This window comes from Anolis sagrei, chromosome 6, assembly GCF_037176765.1.
Source record: "Anolis sagrei isolate rAnoSag1 chromosome 6, rAnoSag1.mat, whole genome shotgun sequence".
NCBI lineage: Eukaryota > Metazoa > Chordata > Lepidosauria > Squamata > Dactyloidae > Anolis > Anolis sagrei.
This window is the reverse complement of record NC_090026.1, coordinates 30347890-30363433: the sequence shown is the minus strand read 5'-3', so window position 1 is coordinate 30363433 and position 15544 is coordinate 30347890. Positions and strand designations below refer to the sequence as shown.

Genomic DNA, 15544 nt, shown 5'->3' with positions numbered 1-15544 from the left:
AGTATGGTAATACAGAAGTGGAAGAGACCCATTACACAAAGGTAGGTGATGGGAACCTAGTGGGATGGGGAGCTATTGATGCCTCCCCCATCATTGATAGGGATAGGAGAATCACAGGTGGGGCCTGGAAATCTCAGGATCTGGGATGTTCCTGAATGTGCAACACTTTTTTCCCCACTCCTCACAAGCTGTATGAGTGGACTATAAATAACAATGAAATAAACAAGGAAAATCGTAGATGTGACAAACTCTTTTTAGGAAACTCAAAGAACTAGACTGGACAATTCGCTATCAATCAAAGGCAGTCCACAAGCATGCAGCAGGGAGGGCCTTTATAATTTATTAGTACAATATCATTCCGGTGACTGTATGTAGACATCATTGCTACGTAAAAGAAAAAGGGTTGGACCACCAAACAGAAGAAGAATCAAAATGCTAAGGCTCAGAAGTCTGCAGAACTATTTCACAACGTGGCCATTTTGCATCCTTTCTAAGGAAACTCTTGAGATCTAAAATGGTTTTATAAGAAACATCAAGTCAGACTACAACACACATTTCAAACCAACTAATCACCCATTAATCATAGGCTGAATGCTGGTGAATCCTGTCATATTCAGGAGTCCAGACTTTATATGTTCTCTCTTGTTAAAGAGTGACAATTCTATTATTTATAACTCATGAAAGGATTTGAAAGGATTTGCACAGTTTAGAATGACTATTAGCTTGATACATCAAAGCCTTCAAAGAACATTACACAGAAGTGGCACCTGGGCACATGGTGATCATCCCAAGTGAAACCATGGCTGCTTGAATCCTAGGCTTGTCTGCACTGATGGCACATTCCTGAAAGGGAGAGATTGACTTAGGTACCTTTTTCCTCTCTCCTTCTCACTCCTCACTAGACTCAAAATGTATTGACTGCTAATGTAAGTGCTAATTTCGTAGGTCTTCCTTTTACTGAGTGAAATTAGCATTGCAGGCTTCTGCCACATTGTTGTTGTGTGTCCTCAAAACATAACTGATTTATGCCAACCCTAAGGCAAACCTATCATGGGTTTTTCTTGGCAGAAATTGTTCAGAAGGGATTTGCCTTGCTATTGCCTTCCTCTCAGGCTGAGTGTGACTTGCACAAGGTCACCCAATGGGTTTCCATAGCTGATGGGCTTTTCAGATGAAAAGGGTTGAAAGTTTCTCCACTCTTCATTTTAAGGCACTAAATGGTCAATTGTATTCACATATACACCCTACTTTTTGTTGTTCTTGTAAAGGGAGATTTAGTTCTTAAGGACAGAACTGCTCTAAATATTAACTGTAAAGGAACATTGTGGTGGCATCACAGGTGACCAGCCAATCAATGTCATGCCCAGTTTGTTTTCTGTCTTTTAGTATTACTTTTGTTTCTTTACATCAGGGGTCCCAAACTAAGGTCCGGGGGCTGAATATGGCCCTCTAAGGTCATTTACCTGGCCCTCGCTCAGGGTCAACCTAAGGATGAAACGACACACAACAACAATCATATCTCATCAGTCAAAAGCAGGCCCACACTTCCCATTGAAATACTAATAAGTTTATATTTGTTAAAATTGTTCTTCATTTTAATTATTGTATTGCTTTTAAGTGTTTTTTGCACTACAAATAAGATATGTGAAGTGTGCATAGGAATTCATTCATGCTTTTTTCACATTATAATACGGCCCTCCAACAGTTTGAGGGACTGTGACCTGACCCTCTGTTTAAAAAGTTTGAAGACCCCTGCTTTACATGAACCTGGAAAGGAAAGACATGGAAAATGATGACACTGTCCAAGTGGATTTCTCTACTGTAAAAATAGTGTGTTGTTAACATAGAAATGTTGGAAACCCACTTCAATGCAATTTAGCTCTGTTTCCCTTTGAGTTGCTTGCAAACGTAACCAAATCCTAGAATGAGAGAGTGATCCGAACTACCCGGGAAAGCAAAGCAGGTATTTTACAACTCCACTTCCCTCTTTCCTTGGTCAAAGTCACATGACAGTCTTAGAAGGAGATAATACGATCTGAAACAACACTGATACACCAAGTGGTTGATCCCAATCTTCAGAGTCACTTCAGAAGGGACTATTCTGAGCTGGGGGAAGCAGCAGAGTCCATGTCCTCCATGTTGTGGTCCTGAGGTGACACCGGCTGTCCACCTTTGACACGTTTCCATTTCATCCTGCGGTTCTGAAACCATACTTTGACCTGCAGGAGAAGGGAGAAGAACATAAATGGTGATTATAAGCAGTTCTTACACATGGCTATGATTTTTGGCTGGCTACCTGAAGAAGAGTGCATTTGCACTGTAGAATTAATGCAATTTGAAACCATTATAATGTCATGATTCAATGCTATGCAATAATGGAACTTGTAGCTTATGAGAAGGGACAACTCGGCCCTTTCACTAGGTCCGTTGTTGGAGATAGGGATAGTTGTAGGACACTCAATAGTGCCAGCCACTGCCAATGAAGATTTAGGGCAATGTTGTTAATTGAAAGGGTGCTTAAAACCCCATTGGATCTGGTACTGGGAGAAATATGGGATAGTAATTAAACAAAAACAAATTAATATAGTAGAACAGAATAGAGTAAACCTAATCTTCTGGCACTATGTATCTTTCCAACAACCCACAAAAGCATAGACAGTTGCATAAAACTTTGTATATTTGCTAAAAGTACAGGTGCAGATTTTAAACTAATTGCTGTAATTGGAACATTGAATACAATATACCTTGTTGTTCATTCGTTCAGTCATTTCTAACTCTTTGTGACCTCATGGACCACCCCACGCCTTAGCTCCCTGTCGGTCGTCACCACCCCCAGCTCCTTCAAGGTGAATCCAGTCACTTCAAGGATACCATCCATCCATCTTGAACTTGGCACCACTTCCTTTTTCCTTCCATTTCCCCCAGCATCATTGTCTTCTCTAAGCTTTCCTTTCTTCTCATGATGTGGCCAAAGTACTTCATCTTTGTCTCTACTATCCTTCCCTCCAATGAGCACTCAGGCTTTATTTCTTGAAGTATGGACTGGTTGGATCTTTTCGCGGTCCAAGGCACTTTCAGAACTTTCCTCCAACACCACAGTTCAAAAGCATCTATCTTCCTCAGCCTTCCCTATGGTCCAGCTCTCACATCCATAGGTTACTACGGGGAATACTATTGCTTTAACTATGTGGATCTTCGTTGCCAGTGTGATGTCTCTACTCTCAGCAATTTTCACCCCAGCCTTGCATTTGTCAAGCCCTGCATATCGCATGATGTGTTCTGCATACAAGCCGAATAGTTTGAGTGAGAGCATACAACCCTGCCGAACGCCTTTCCCAATCTTGAACCAGTCTGTTGTTCCATGGACAATATACCTTAACCCAGTGAATAAAACTATATTTCAGATGACTGGCATGCTTATTCATACATGTTGTTCATACACTAATCTTGGATAAGTACCGTAACTTGACAGCTCCTATTTTGCCTTCCTTTCTAATGGTTCTTTATCTTTCAGTCAGATTTTGATTGGATAGCAGTTCAAATAGAACACTGTCTTCTGAAAGTCCTTCAAATAGAGATGGATATAAGGTAGCTTGTTTCTAGATAGGCCTCTCCTAAAGAAGAAGAGTTAATGTGGTGTCGTGGGTTGGACCTTAATTGGACCTTAATTCTGGAGACCAGGATTTAAATTCCATCTTGACCAATTGTGTGATTTCGGGCAACTCATACCCACACATCCTCAGAGGAAAGCCATGGCAAACCCCTGACAAATCTTGGCAAGAAATCCCCATTATATCCCCATTATAGGTTCACCATAGGGTCATCATGTCGGAAATGCACACAACAACAACAAAATGTTCCCTTAGCACACCAAACTTTTCTCCAGCCATGGAAAGGTGAGGGTTAATAAATACCACTTCCTCCAGCATTATTCCCCTGATCAAAATTGGACAGAAAAACACACTGCTTGGTGTTTCTTTTATAGTCATTTTTAAAATAAAAAAACTTTAAAATGGATATCCAGCTTCAAGTCTGGCTTGGGTCCCGTGTGAGAGAAAAGGTGCAGTCTTTGAAACGTTCCAGCTGTTTCTATACAGAAGTATAGGTCTTTTTGTGCCAGAACCATTTATGTGCTGTTTCTTTTCAGCAGCCCATGACAACAGCAGCCAAAGAAGCAGGAGCAAAGGCAGAAATGGATTTTTCCAGTAGTAATTTAGCAGCCAACAATCACTGACAGTTTCAAGTCTGCAGTGCAGCATTCAAAAATGACATGTACACATTCAGCCCCTGGATTAAGGCAAGGCAGAGGTTTTGAAACATGTCAGAAGCTGGGAAGGGTGACAAAATTTGTTCAGTTGGCATTTATCTCCCAATGTACCAAATTTTGTACTATCAAAACATCAAAACACAATTTGACGTTGAAATTGCTGCATACCTTCCCAAATTACAAATTCCAATATTTCCATAAATGATGATATTTATTTATATCCCATTTGTATCTCTTAATTTAGGAGTCCCCAGTGGTGCAATGGGTTAAACCCTTGGTTCGGATTTGGGGAGAGTGTGGATGAGCTCCCTCTGTCAGCTCCAGCTTCCCATGCGGAGACATGAGAGAAGCCTCTCACAAGGATGGTAAAACATCAAAACACCCGAGCATCCCCTGAGCAATGTCTTTGCAGACAGTCAATTCTCTCACACTGGAAGCAACTTGCATTTTCTCAAATCACTCCTGACACACACACAAAATCTCTTAATTGAAATGCAAAGATTGGAACCTTGGCAGTTAAAGAGGCATCAAAATATTATCACTGCCTAACATGAAAAAGACACCTACCTCTGGCTTCATTTCCCCTTCTAAAGGACAGCAATATTTAAGTAGACACATGGGTTCATGAGCTCTAAATCCCTTCCATATGTCATTAGCCTTCTTTGGTCTGTTTTAATAAAAGTTTGGGTTTTTATCTTATTGTCAATGTATGACCAGAAGCACTGAGTTGGAAGAGACCACAAGGGCCATTTCTGTTTTAAGACCTCCAGAGATGGAGACTCCACCGCACTCCAAAGCAGCATATTGCAGTATCAAACAGCTCTTGCCATCAAGAAGTTCTTCCTATGTTTAGGTGCGATCTATTTTCTGTAGTTTCTATTGATTTTAATATTTCTATTCTATATGTATAGAGAGATGTGTATAATCGCAAACGTCCATATTTCTCTAAAGCTGTAGGTGAATGTACTCTAAGTGGCTGGGGATTACCTTGCCACTCCTAAAAGCCTACAGGATACCCTCCAATGTCCCACTTTGACAGGGACAGCCCTTATTAATACTCTGTTGATCCATTTTTAAAACTGTGTTTCACTCCACATCTCCCACTTTCCCTCTTTATCCCCAGCTTACTTCAATACCTGCAAATGGAGTTCAAAGTACAAAAAGTAGTGGGGAGAGGAGAGGACAGAAGCTTGTCCTTCCCAGTAAGGGTCAGACAAAAGCAAACTGTGATATTGCTTGTCCAAATGTATCCTGATATACATATGTGAAATGTAGGAAGGCACATTTCAACTCTTTGTCTAAATATGATGTGAAATAGGCAAGGTGTGTCACAATAATGCTTATTTGAGGGGAGTCAATGAATAAGATTATAGTCATTCTTCAAGTTTGCAGTTTTAACTTTTGCCTATTTGGTTATTCACAAATTATAGCTACTAATATAATATAATATAATATAGCTAATCATATAATATAATATAATATAATATAATATAATATAATATAATAATATATAGCTACTCATATTATAGCTACCCTAACCCACCTTGAGTCGCCGTATGGTTGAGAAAGGCGGGCTATCAATGTCGTAAATAAATAATACTCATGGCATGACATTCAAATTATTTTTTTCAAAATGAGGTAAAGAATAAAATTGATCTCTTGAAAGTCCTGATCAATTTTTCTTCTATATATAATATTTTCAGAGCAGTGCTCTCACCCTAAGATTCCTTCCTTTCTCTTAGACCAGTTTCTCAAACTGTATTCACCCAGATGTTTTGGACTTCAGCTCACACAATTCCCAATAGCTGGTAGGCTGGCTAGGATTTATGGGAGATGAAGTCCAAAACACCTGGAGGAGCACTGTTTGAGAAACTCTGCTTAGACCAGTGTTTCTCAACCTGTGGGTCCCCGAGTGTTTTGGCCTACAACTCCCAGAAATCTCAGCCAGGTTACCAGCTGTTGGGATTTCTAGGGGTTGAAGGCCAAAACATCTGGGGACCCACAGGTTGAGAACCACTGGTTAGACCCCAGGAGTAAGTAAGTTAGAACCAGACCTGGGAAACCTAACCTTCCATGAATGTGCTTTTTTTGTTGTGTGCCTTGAAGTGATTTCTGACTTATGGCAACCCTAAGGCACATCTTGACAAGATTCAGCCATGGTTCCCAACCTTTGGCCCTCCAAGTATCTTTGGACTTCATCTTCCAGAATACTCTACTGCTGACCCTGTAAGCAAGGAGTTCTGGAAATTGAAATTCAATGTTTCTGAATAATTGAAAACTATAGTTTTTGAGTCATCCAGTATGGTGGCCATCACTATATCACAGATCTCCCCCATTTCTAGATACTGTTGCCAAACAAGAAGGAGATCAGTCATCTCATCCAGGAGGAGAAACCAATAACCAGGTGGAGCCTCACCTGTCTTTCTGTCAAGTCCAGATTCACGGCAATCTCATATCTTCGGAGCCTCGTCAGATAATTGTGGTGTGCAAATTCGGCCTCCAATTCCCGCAGCTGGTCCTTTGTGAAGGCAGTGCGCTCCTTCCGTGCTTTGGAGCTATTGGCTTCTGCTTTTGTGGTAGTGGAAGCAGAGCTGTTGCCACCTCCATCTGTTTCCTGGTTCTCTGAAAGAGAAGGAAAATAGAAACATTCTTATGATCTATGTTTTTATCAGTTTTATTACTTATGGAATTTTATTGATGTTAAATGTTTTAACCGTTTTTTATATTACTGTGGGTATTGAATTGTGCTGTTTTGTAAATTGCCCTGAGTTGCCTTTGGGCTGAGAATGGTGGTATAGAAATATAGTAAATAAATAATAAATAAAATTATGAAATCAAGTCTTTCATAGAGGAAAAGACCTGGTATCACTGCTTTCTGTAGATTCCCAGCAAATACCCACAATCCACATTAGGAAGAGTTCAAGATTTTCCATCCTTTGGCTCAATCATTAATCAGAGTTGAGAGTCTCTGTAATACTTCTGTAATGCCATGTGCTTCTGTAATGTAATGGTGATAAATTATACTCTACTTATACAACTCAATCAAATAACAATAATCAGAGTTGAGATTGCAGTCAAGAAATCAGACGATGACCAGAAAAGGTTACTATGAAGGAACTAGGCAAGCTCCTGAAGTGTAAAGATACATCACTAAATACTAAAGTTGGGATGGGCCATATTCCCCATTTCTATGTATGGTGTTGGAGAAAAGTTATGTTGATACACTTGATTACCAAAAATACAAATAAATGGGTCCTAGAACAAATTGGGCTTCAGCTCTCCCTAGAAGCCAAGATGACTAAACTTTTGGCATATCAGGAGAAGAGATGATTCATTAGAAAATATGATAATGTGGAAGCAGGGGCGGCTCAACCCATTACGCAAAGTAAGCATTTGCAGTATAGTTGATTTTGCCCAGGGGCGCTCTTGGGGGAAAATAGACCTTGACATATGCAAGTTGTAGTTACTGGGATGTATAGTTCACCTAAAATCAAAGAGCATTCTGAACTCCACGAATGATGGAATTGAACCAAATATGGCACACAGAACTCCCATGACGAACAGAAAATATATATCAATGATTGGGGGGGGGGGGTGCACCAAAATACTGTTTGCTTACCATTGAAAATTACCTAGGGCCGCCTCTGTGTGGAAGGCAGAGGGAAAAGAGGAAATCTACATTCCAGATACTTAGACAAGTTAAGGAAGTCATAGCCCTAAATCTGAAAGACCTGAGCAACATTATTGAGGATATAATGTCTTGGAGGTCTCTCAGGGCCCTTCCAGACAGGCCCTATATGCCTGGCTCTGATCCCAGGTTTTCTGTTTATTCCAGATTATCTGGCAGTGGGGACTCATATAATCCAGTTTAAAGCAGAAAACCTGGGAACAGATCCTGGCATATAGGGCCTGTCTGGAAGGGTCTTCATTCATAGGACTGCCACATATGGAAGTTGGCTTGACAGCAGTTAACAACAAAAAACAATAGAAACTAAATGGAAGATTATAAGAGATTGTTACAACAGAATAAAAGTTAATACAAGTGGAAAAAGAAGCTCTAGGATTTCATGCACTTAAAAACACACAACTGTCTTTGCTGACACATCTGCCAGCTGAGTTTATCTGGGCTTGAAACATTTTAAAGTTTGATCTGGCTTTCTAAAAGCCAAATTGGAAAACTTTTTTTTAAAAAAACTTGGACGCTTCTTATCATTGTCTCGGCTCACTTTTTTAAGAGTGGGTGGGGTTCAAATCCTTTCCAAAAAAGAATTCCTTGGGACAGTTCCAAACCTGCTTAACATTTATTAGACTGCTTTCACAAACTCCTTTCAGTCCAAGTGGACTGAACATGCAATGGTGAACATTTTATTTCCTTCGATTTTAATAGCAAGTTTAAAAAAAACAATTTCTTTATAATCCAGGCTCCTTTCACATTATACAGTTCTAATAGTTTAAGAAGGAATGTTGAGAATTCTCAGCAAGATAACTCCAATGTGCAAGTACAAACCCCAGCATTTGTGTTATCATGAAAGTTAAGAGTGGATTAGGGTGTGATAATTTTGAAAAAAATCTGTGATTCTGAGACTTTAAAAATGAATGTAGGCTAAAGTTAACTTCCAAATGTATGCATCCAACTGTATGCAACCTATTTTGTGAAGAGGATTCAGTATCTTGAGAGCCACCATGGTGTAGTGGTTCAAATGTTGGATTTATCTCTGAAGACTAGGATTTGGATCCCTGCTTCACCTACTGGATGACCTTGGGGAAGTCACACTCTCTTAGCCTCTGAGGAAAGTAAAGTTACCCCCACATCCGAACAAACCTTGCCAGAAAAACCCAGCAATTGGGTCACTTTAGGATCGCCAAAAGTTGACATGTCTTGAAGAAACACAAAACAAGAAGTGAAGTATTTTGGATTGTAGTTCAGCATTCTGGAGGATTACAAAGGATTTACTTCAGAATAAACATATCTGTCTTTAAAGTGCCACAAAACTTTTTGTTATGGTTGCTTTAATGACTATACCTATTAAAAGAGGGTCAAATATTCTGTTTTTAAAATTTAAAATACTTATATGATTTTTTTCCATGTCAGAAGCAACTTGAGAAACTGCAAGTCACTTCTGGTGTGAGAGAATTGGCCCTCTGCAAGGACGTTGCCTATTTTTTTTATTTGGGGTGCTTCTACCCCGCCCTTCTCAACCTCCTAGGGGGGACGCAGGGCGGCTTACAAAAGGCACAATTCGATGCCCAACAATTCACAAAATACAACATACAAATTACAATATAACGTCAACAGTTATAACTAGTTAAAACAATCAAAACAATACAATAGCAGCAATAAAAAAATCTTGTGGTCAATGTTCGCCAATTCATAAATCCATAATGCCTAGGGGACGCCTGGATGTATTACCATCCTGTGGGAGGCTTCTCTCATGTCCCCACATGAGAAGCTGGAGATGACAGACAGGAGCTCACTCCTCTCCCCGGATTTGAACTGCTGACCTTTCAGTCAGCAGTCCTGCCGGCACAAGGGTTTAACCCAGGCATTGGCAAACTTCGGCCCTCCAGATGTTTTGGACTTCAACTCCCACAATTCTTAACAGCCTACTGACTGTTAGGAATTATAGGAGTTGAAGTTCAAAACACCTGGAGAGTCAAAGTTTGCCCATGCTTGGTTCAACCCATTTGCCACCAGGGGCTCCATACTAATATGATGAACTGTAGGGTTGGTGCAATAATAAAAATATTCCCAAAGCAAGTGCAAAATCATTATACAATCATCCCTTCATAGCCACTGATTATGTATGCATAGTTCATGACTATCTTTTTTAAATCCCAAAAGAAAACTTTTATTTTGGCATTTTGTATAAGGGACACCATTTTACTACATCATTATATTAAAGGCACATGAGCATCCATAGATTTTGGTATCCACGGTGGGTCCCAAAACCAAACTCAAATGGATACCAGGGCCCCACTGTAGTTCTGCAGTAATATTTAATCATACATTTTACTCAGGGCTCAGCCATGCGGAATCACAAAGGCAAGAAAGCTGGTGAACACATACAGTGAACGACCACAACCAGCTCCAACACGACCACAACCAGCTCAAGGCAGCCTGTCCAAGCCAGAAGTTGGGACCAAGTCAGGTGTCAGACTTAGCACTTTGTCTTCAGCTCCGCACCTTAGAATTAAGAGTTGCCAGGTGTGACCTTAGGAGCTTGCCCTTCTGTTCAAAAGTTACAGGGCTATGAATCATGATGCAGCTGTGGCTTCTCCTGCCATTGGTTGCCTTTTTCAATTTCTTGAGCTTCCAGTTCAACTTTGCAGGAAACACAGCAAGAAGAGCAACTGAGGAAAAAGGGGCAAGGAAAGCCAACCACACATACCCTCCAACTATCCCAATTTGGCAGTCCTGATTAATACTGCTGTCCCATCTTTTCCCAGTTGTCCCAGTTTCTTTCTCTCCTCCCACTTTCCCTATTGTCCTAACTTCTATAGCTTCAAAATGAGGAAATTGCGTGCATTTAATTAATTCAGTTGGGAAAGAGGACAGGGCCAACATCTTGCTCTTCCAACCACTCTCAGGCAAAAGAAAATTCCTGTAGCTTCTCCTAGCTTCTTCTGCGTTCATTGCTTTTGTCATCTTCAACACATTCTGATGTTGCTTGGCACACATGCCCTGGTCTGCATCTGTGAAATGTTGGAAGTTATGTAAATAAGGTTGTTTGGTCTCTTGAAGGGAAACTATGCAAGATCTCTTGGGTGTAACTTGGCAACCTTTTCTGGAATTACTACATCCTGAAGATGGTCTCAATTTTAGATGGAATTGGAGACATTCTTATTTTAGAAAAGCTTTCCTTTTCAGCTCCTTTTGCTAAAAAGTATGGTGGGAATTTATATGTATGCCAGTACGATAAAGAGCATGGTTCAAATCTGGTATTGCAGGTGCGTCCATGGTGTAATAGGCCACAGACACTTAAATTAACACACCGTATATTATAATCTAGGACTTTAAGATCATCTAGGGAGGCCCTGCTCTCGGTCCCGCCTCCGTCTCAGATGCTTTTGGCGGGAACAAGAGACAGGGCCTTTTCAGTGGTGGCCCCTCAGCTGTGGAACACCCTTCCTAGGGATATTAGATTAGCCCCCCTCCCTCTTAACATTTTGCAAAACGGTTAAAACTTGAGCTTTTGAGCAGGCATTTGCAAATGCAATGTAACAGGCAATGATAGACCATGGAACGACTGACAATGCGATTGATTAATGATTTCAGTAAGGAGACGCTAAGGATTTATGTTTTTATTGACTTTTTATGAACCTATATTTTATATGTTAAGGCTTTTAATTGAAAGGGACAAGAGACAGGGCCTTCTCAGTGATTGCCCCCTGACTATGGAACTCCCTTCCTGGCAATATTAGATCCTGTCCTTCAGAAGGATGGTGAAGACCTGACTGTGGGACCAAGCCTTTGGGGCAATGCAATGATGCAATAATAGAATGATGTCCTGAGATGGTGTTTAAGCAACTGATTTTAAAGTGGATATAAGTGATTTTAATGTTTGTGTATATTTATAGTTTTATGTCCTGACATTGAATGTTTGCTGTATATATGTTGTTCTCCGCCCTGAGTCCCCTGCAGGATGAGAAGGGCGGAAGATAAATGTTTCAAATAATAATAATAAACTTATTATCACATCTGTTATATTCATATGTTGCCTTACACTTCTTTCCAGTGGCATCTTTAACAAGGACACTACTGCAGAATAAAAAATTCCAAAAATATTTAGGGGAAACCATGCTATTTTCAAAGCCATTCCAAAGCAATTTCATTTCAAGGGCAAACATACCAAGCCTCTTCAGTGTAATTCTGGCCTCTGGTCCCAGTAAGGCAGAGTCTTCAACAAGAATGACAGTTGCCCCTCCACATTTGCTGTTTTGATTTTTGTAGATTTGATTATATATAGATTTGATTAAAATATTCTTCCTAGGAAGCTCTAACTCTTCCATTGTGGCTCTATAATTCTTCCTTCTCGCCATACTAGAAGACCTAAAGATTTCTAAAGGAAACACCTCTCTAGGTCCTCCAGTGCAATTCCATGATCATTTCCCATCAGAAGGCAACTACAGAATCATGCTGGAAGACCTGGAAATTCATTGAAAGGTGTTCTTTCAGGTAAAGAATCCCGGCAATTTCTTTATTCGTGGGTTTTCACTTTCACAGGGGTCATGTGCCCCTGATCTCAGTGAATGTGGAGAGCTAGCTGTAGTTCATTCCCTGCATCCTTTAACCGAAAGTCTTGTTTCTTATTACAATAAGATGTTCAACAGTTTGTGCAGGAGACAGGACAAGGCCTTTTGAGTGGTAGCCCTGAAGTCAAGAAACTTCTACCAAAAGGCCCAGTTGGTTCCCCTTACTGTTAACATTCAGGCCTCTTCCACACAGCTGAATAAAATCCCACATTATCTGCTTTGATCTGGAATATATAGCAGTGAGGACTCGGATAACCCAGATCAAAACAGATATTGTGGTATTTTCTGCCTTGATATTCTGGGTTATATGACTGTGTGGAAGGATCCTCAGAAGGCCTATTGAAAATTGTTCCCTTATGCCTTGAGTTAACTTTCCACCATCTCAACTTTACCTATGTTGTATTTAGTGCAGTGTTCCCAAACATTGCTTCTCCATATGTTCGGGACTTCAATTCCCAGAATTCCTAACTATTTGCCAAAACACCTGGAGGACCAAAGTTTGAGATTCACTAGTTTCGCTGATTTTGTTTATGTTCTGTTCTTCATTAATCACAAGGAAGAAAATCATTACAATACTAATATTGTATTGCAAATTCTGGTTTTATGTTACAAACTGCTTTGATGGATTCTGGACCAAAACCCAAGATAAACAAACCAACAAAGATGTTGGAGTACAGTCACATTCAACTCCACCTACCTGCATTCCCCTTTTTCCTCCGGGACAGTTTCTTCTCCATTTCCCTCACTGCAGTCCCTGCTAAGATGTAGTCTTCATCCGTGCTTATGGCTGTATCCACCACATTGGGGCTGCCACTTTCAGGTTCTCCTGTCCCTTGAGCCAATTCAGTAGGAAGCCGCCTTCGCCCCTCTAGAGCTGTGAAATGCCATGCAGGGTTCTGGAAGGAGAGATGATGCTGATCCACAAAAGCCCGCTCATCCCTGGGATGGCTTTGAGGGGCCGCAGCCAGGCAAGAGGTGGAAAAGTCCGTATAACCCCCCAAGTCTGGTTTGTGGTGGAATGAAAAGGGGGGTTGTGAGTAATGGTGAAGGCCTGCCGTCCCCCCAACCTCAGCATGGGGGTTCCTCAAGCATCCCCAGAAGGTGGCTGTAGGGTGAGAGCTTCTCATACAGCTCCCAGCGGCAGGTGGATCCATCTAGGAGCACAGAACTTTTCTATCATAAGATGCTCGCCAAATAAATTCCCGTCGCAAGGTTGATTTTGTGCAGCAGTCCAACCAACTCCAAAAGAATCAGGTCCTTTCCGGTGAAAAGAAAACTCTCCAGCTTTTTCCTTTTGCTCTGTCATGGGTTTGTTGGCTGAGGAGGTCCAGGGAAATGCTCCATAAACATCAGCAGGAGGACTTCACTTCTGTTGCTTCTGAAGCCAGCAGCTTCCTTGCTGTGAAGCGCTGAAGTCCAGAAAAGACTTTTAAAGACTTTGCTGGGGTGTGAGTGACAAGTTTAGGAAGGGAACTGTGTCTGTGTGCATATGTGTGTGTGTAAGAGAGAGAGAGAGGAGCAAGAGGGAGGGCTTAACCTGAACGCCCGCAACCCCTCCAACCAAAGCCAAGCCTGTGACTATTAATCACCCGAAACCTTAGAGGCGCATCTAATGGGAAATGCAGATGGAGACTTTTAAAGAAACATTGTCTGTACTTTTTTTAAAAGGAGGAGGTAGTACACACATACACACAAGGAGGGTTTAATGTTTCCTTCTCACACTCTGGAGTTATTTTTATTGCAAAGGGAGAGGGGAAACAATTTTTTATTATTTGTAAAAAAAACTGTACCAGATCAAGGTGTGTAACAGGGACAAGATAAAGAAAGAGAAAGGCAGATACATTTAAAAATGAAACACCTAGTTTCAGAATTAGAAGTGTAAGCAAAAAGCAAAGTAAGTTTCAAAGCAAAAAAAAATGGATAAGAGGAGGCAAGCACATCAAAGCTATGAGACAGAAACCTGAGCTGCTTCAGAAGCACCCATTCTGAAAGAGCACTGAACTTGTGGGGCTCTGCTGTTGAAGGCTTTCATGGCTGGAATCACTGGGTTGCTGTGAGTTTTATGGGCTAAACATCAGGAGAGAATGCTTCTGGAACATGGCCATACAGCCCGGAAAACTCACAGCAACCCTTGTGGGGATTTTTTAAATGAAAGCGTCACCCCCAACTGATTTTGTGACTGTTGTGGATGTATATCAGTGTTTCTCAACCTTCCTAATGCTGCTACCCCTTAATGCAATTCCTCATGTTGTGGTGATCCCCAACTATATTTCCCAGCTTTGAAAGTAAAGATCATCATTTGCAGAATAAAACACATGGCCACCCAAGACTATAAATCAGTGGTTCTCAACTTTCCTAATGCCACGACCCCTTAATATAGCTTCTCATGTTGCAGTAACCCCCAACCATAAAATTATTTTCGTTACTACTTTCTAATTGTAATTTTGCTACTGTTACGAATCGTGATGTAAATGTCTGATATGCAGGATACATTTTCATTCACTGGACCAAATTTGGCACAAATACCAGAGATGCCCAAATCTGAATACTGGTGGGATTGGGGGGGGGGGTTGATTTTGTCATTTAGGAGTTGTAGTTGCTGGGATTTATAGTTCCTCTACAAGCAACGAGCATTCTGAGCTCCACCAGACAATTTAATTGAACAAAGCTTGGCACACAGAACTTTCATGACCAACAGAAAATACTGGAAGGGTTTGGTGAGCATTGACCTTGAGTTTTGGAGTTGTAGTTCATCAACATCCAGAGAGCACTCTGGACTCAGCAATGATGGATCTGGACCAAACTTGGCACAAATACTCAATATGCCCAAATGTGAACACTGGTGGAGTTTGGGGAAAATAGACCTTGACATTTGGGAGTTGTAGTTGCTGGGACTTATAGTTGACCTACAATCAAAGAGCATTCTGTATCCCACCAATGATAGAATTGGGCCAAACTTCCCACACAGAACCCCCATGAGCAACAGGGCTCTTTGGTGACCCCTCTGACACCCACTTGCAACTC

The 15544-nt window shown here is 40.9% G+C and overlaps 1 protein-coding gene across 2 annotated transcripts; it reads right to left on the bottom strand.

Moving 5' to 3' along the window:
• Positions 1 to 284: 284 nt before the first annotated feature.
• On the bottom strand, positions 285 to 14111 carry MEOX1 (mesenchyme homeobox 1). Of its 2 annotated transcripts, XM_060780803.2 has the most exons (3): positions 13218 to 14091; positions 6684 to 6889; positions 285 to 2219 (listed from the first exon to the last, which is right to left on the bottom strand). In XM_060780803.2, exons 1-3 carry the CDS (start codon positions 13672 to 13674, stop codon positions 2097 to 2099), a joined length of 786 nt encoding a protein of 261 aa, XP_060636786.2. In that variant the 5' UTR covers positions 13675 to 14091; the 3' UTR covers positions 285 to 2096. The 2 variants fall into 2 exon arrangements, with proteins under 2 accessions (XP_060636786.2, XP_067326096.1); XM_067469995.1 differs by lacking the exons at positions 285 to 2219; positions 6684 to 6889 and adding an exon at positions 9889 to 10960 and having other exon boundaries at positions 13218 to 14111.
• Between the last annotated feature and the right edge of the window lie 1433 nt (positions 14112 to 15544).

Bases quoted from the DNA above. Each gene is read 5' to 3' on its own strand.
- MEOX1 (XM_067469995.1), bottom strand. From the start codon at position 13,674: ATGGATCCACCTGCCGCTGGGAGCTGTATGAGAAGCTCTCACCCTACA. The intron at 10,961-13,217 runs GTAGGTGGAGTT...AACATTTCACAG, and splicing joins GAGGAAAAAGGGGAATGCAG to ATGCAGACCAGGGCATGTGT.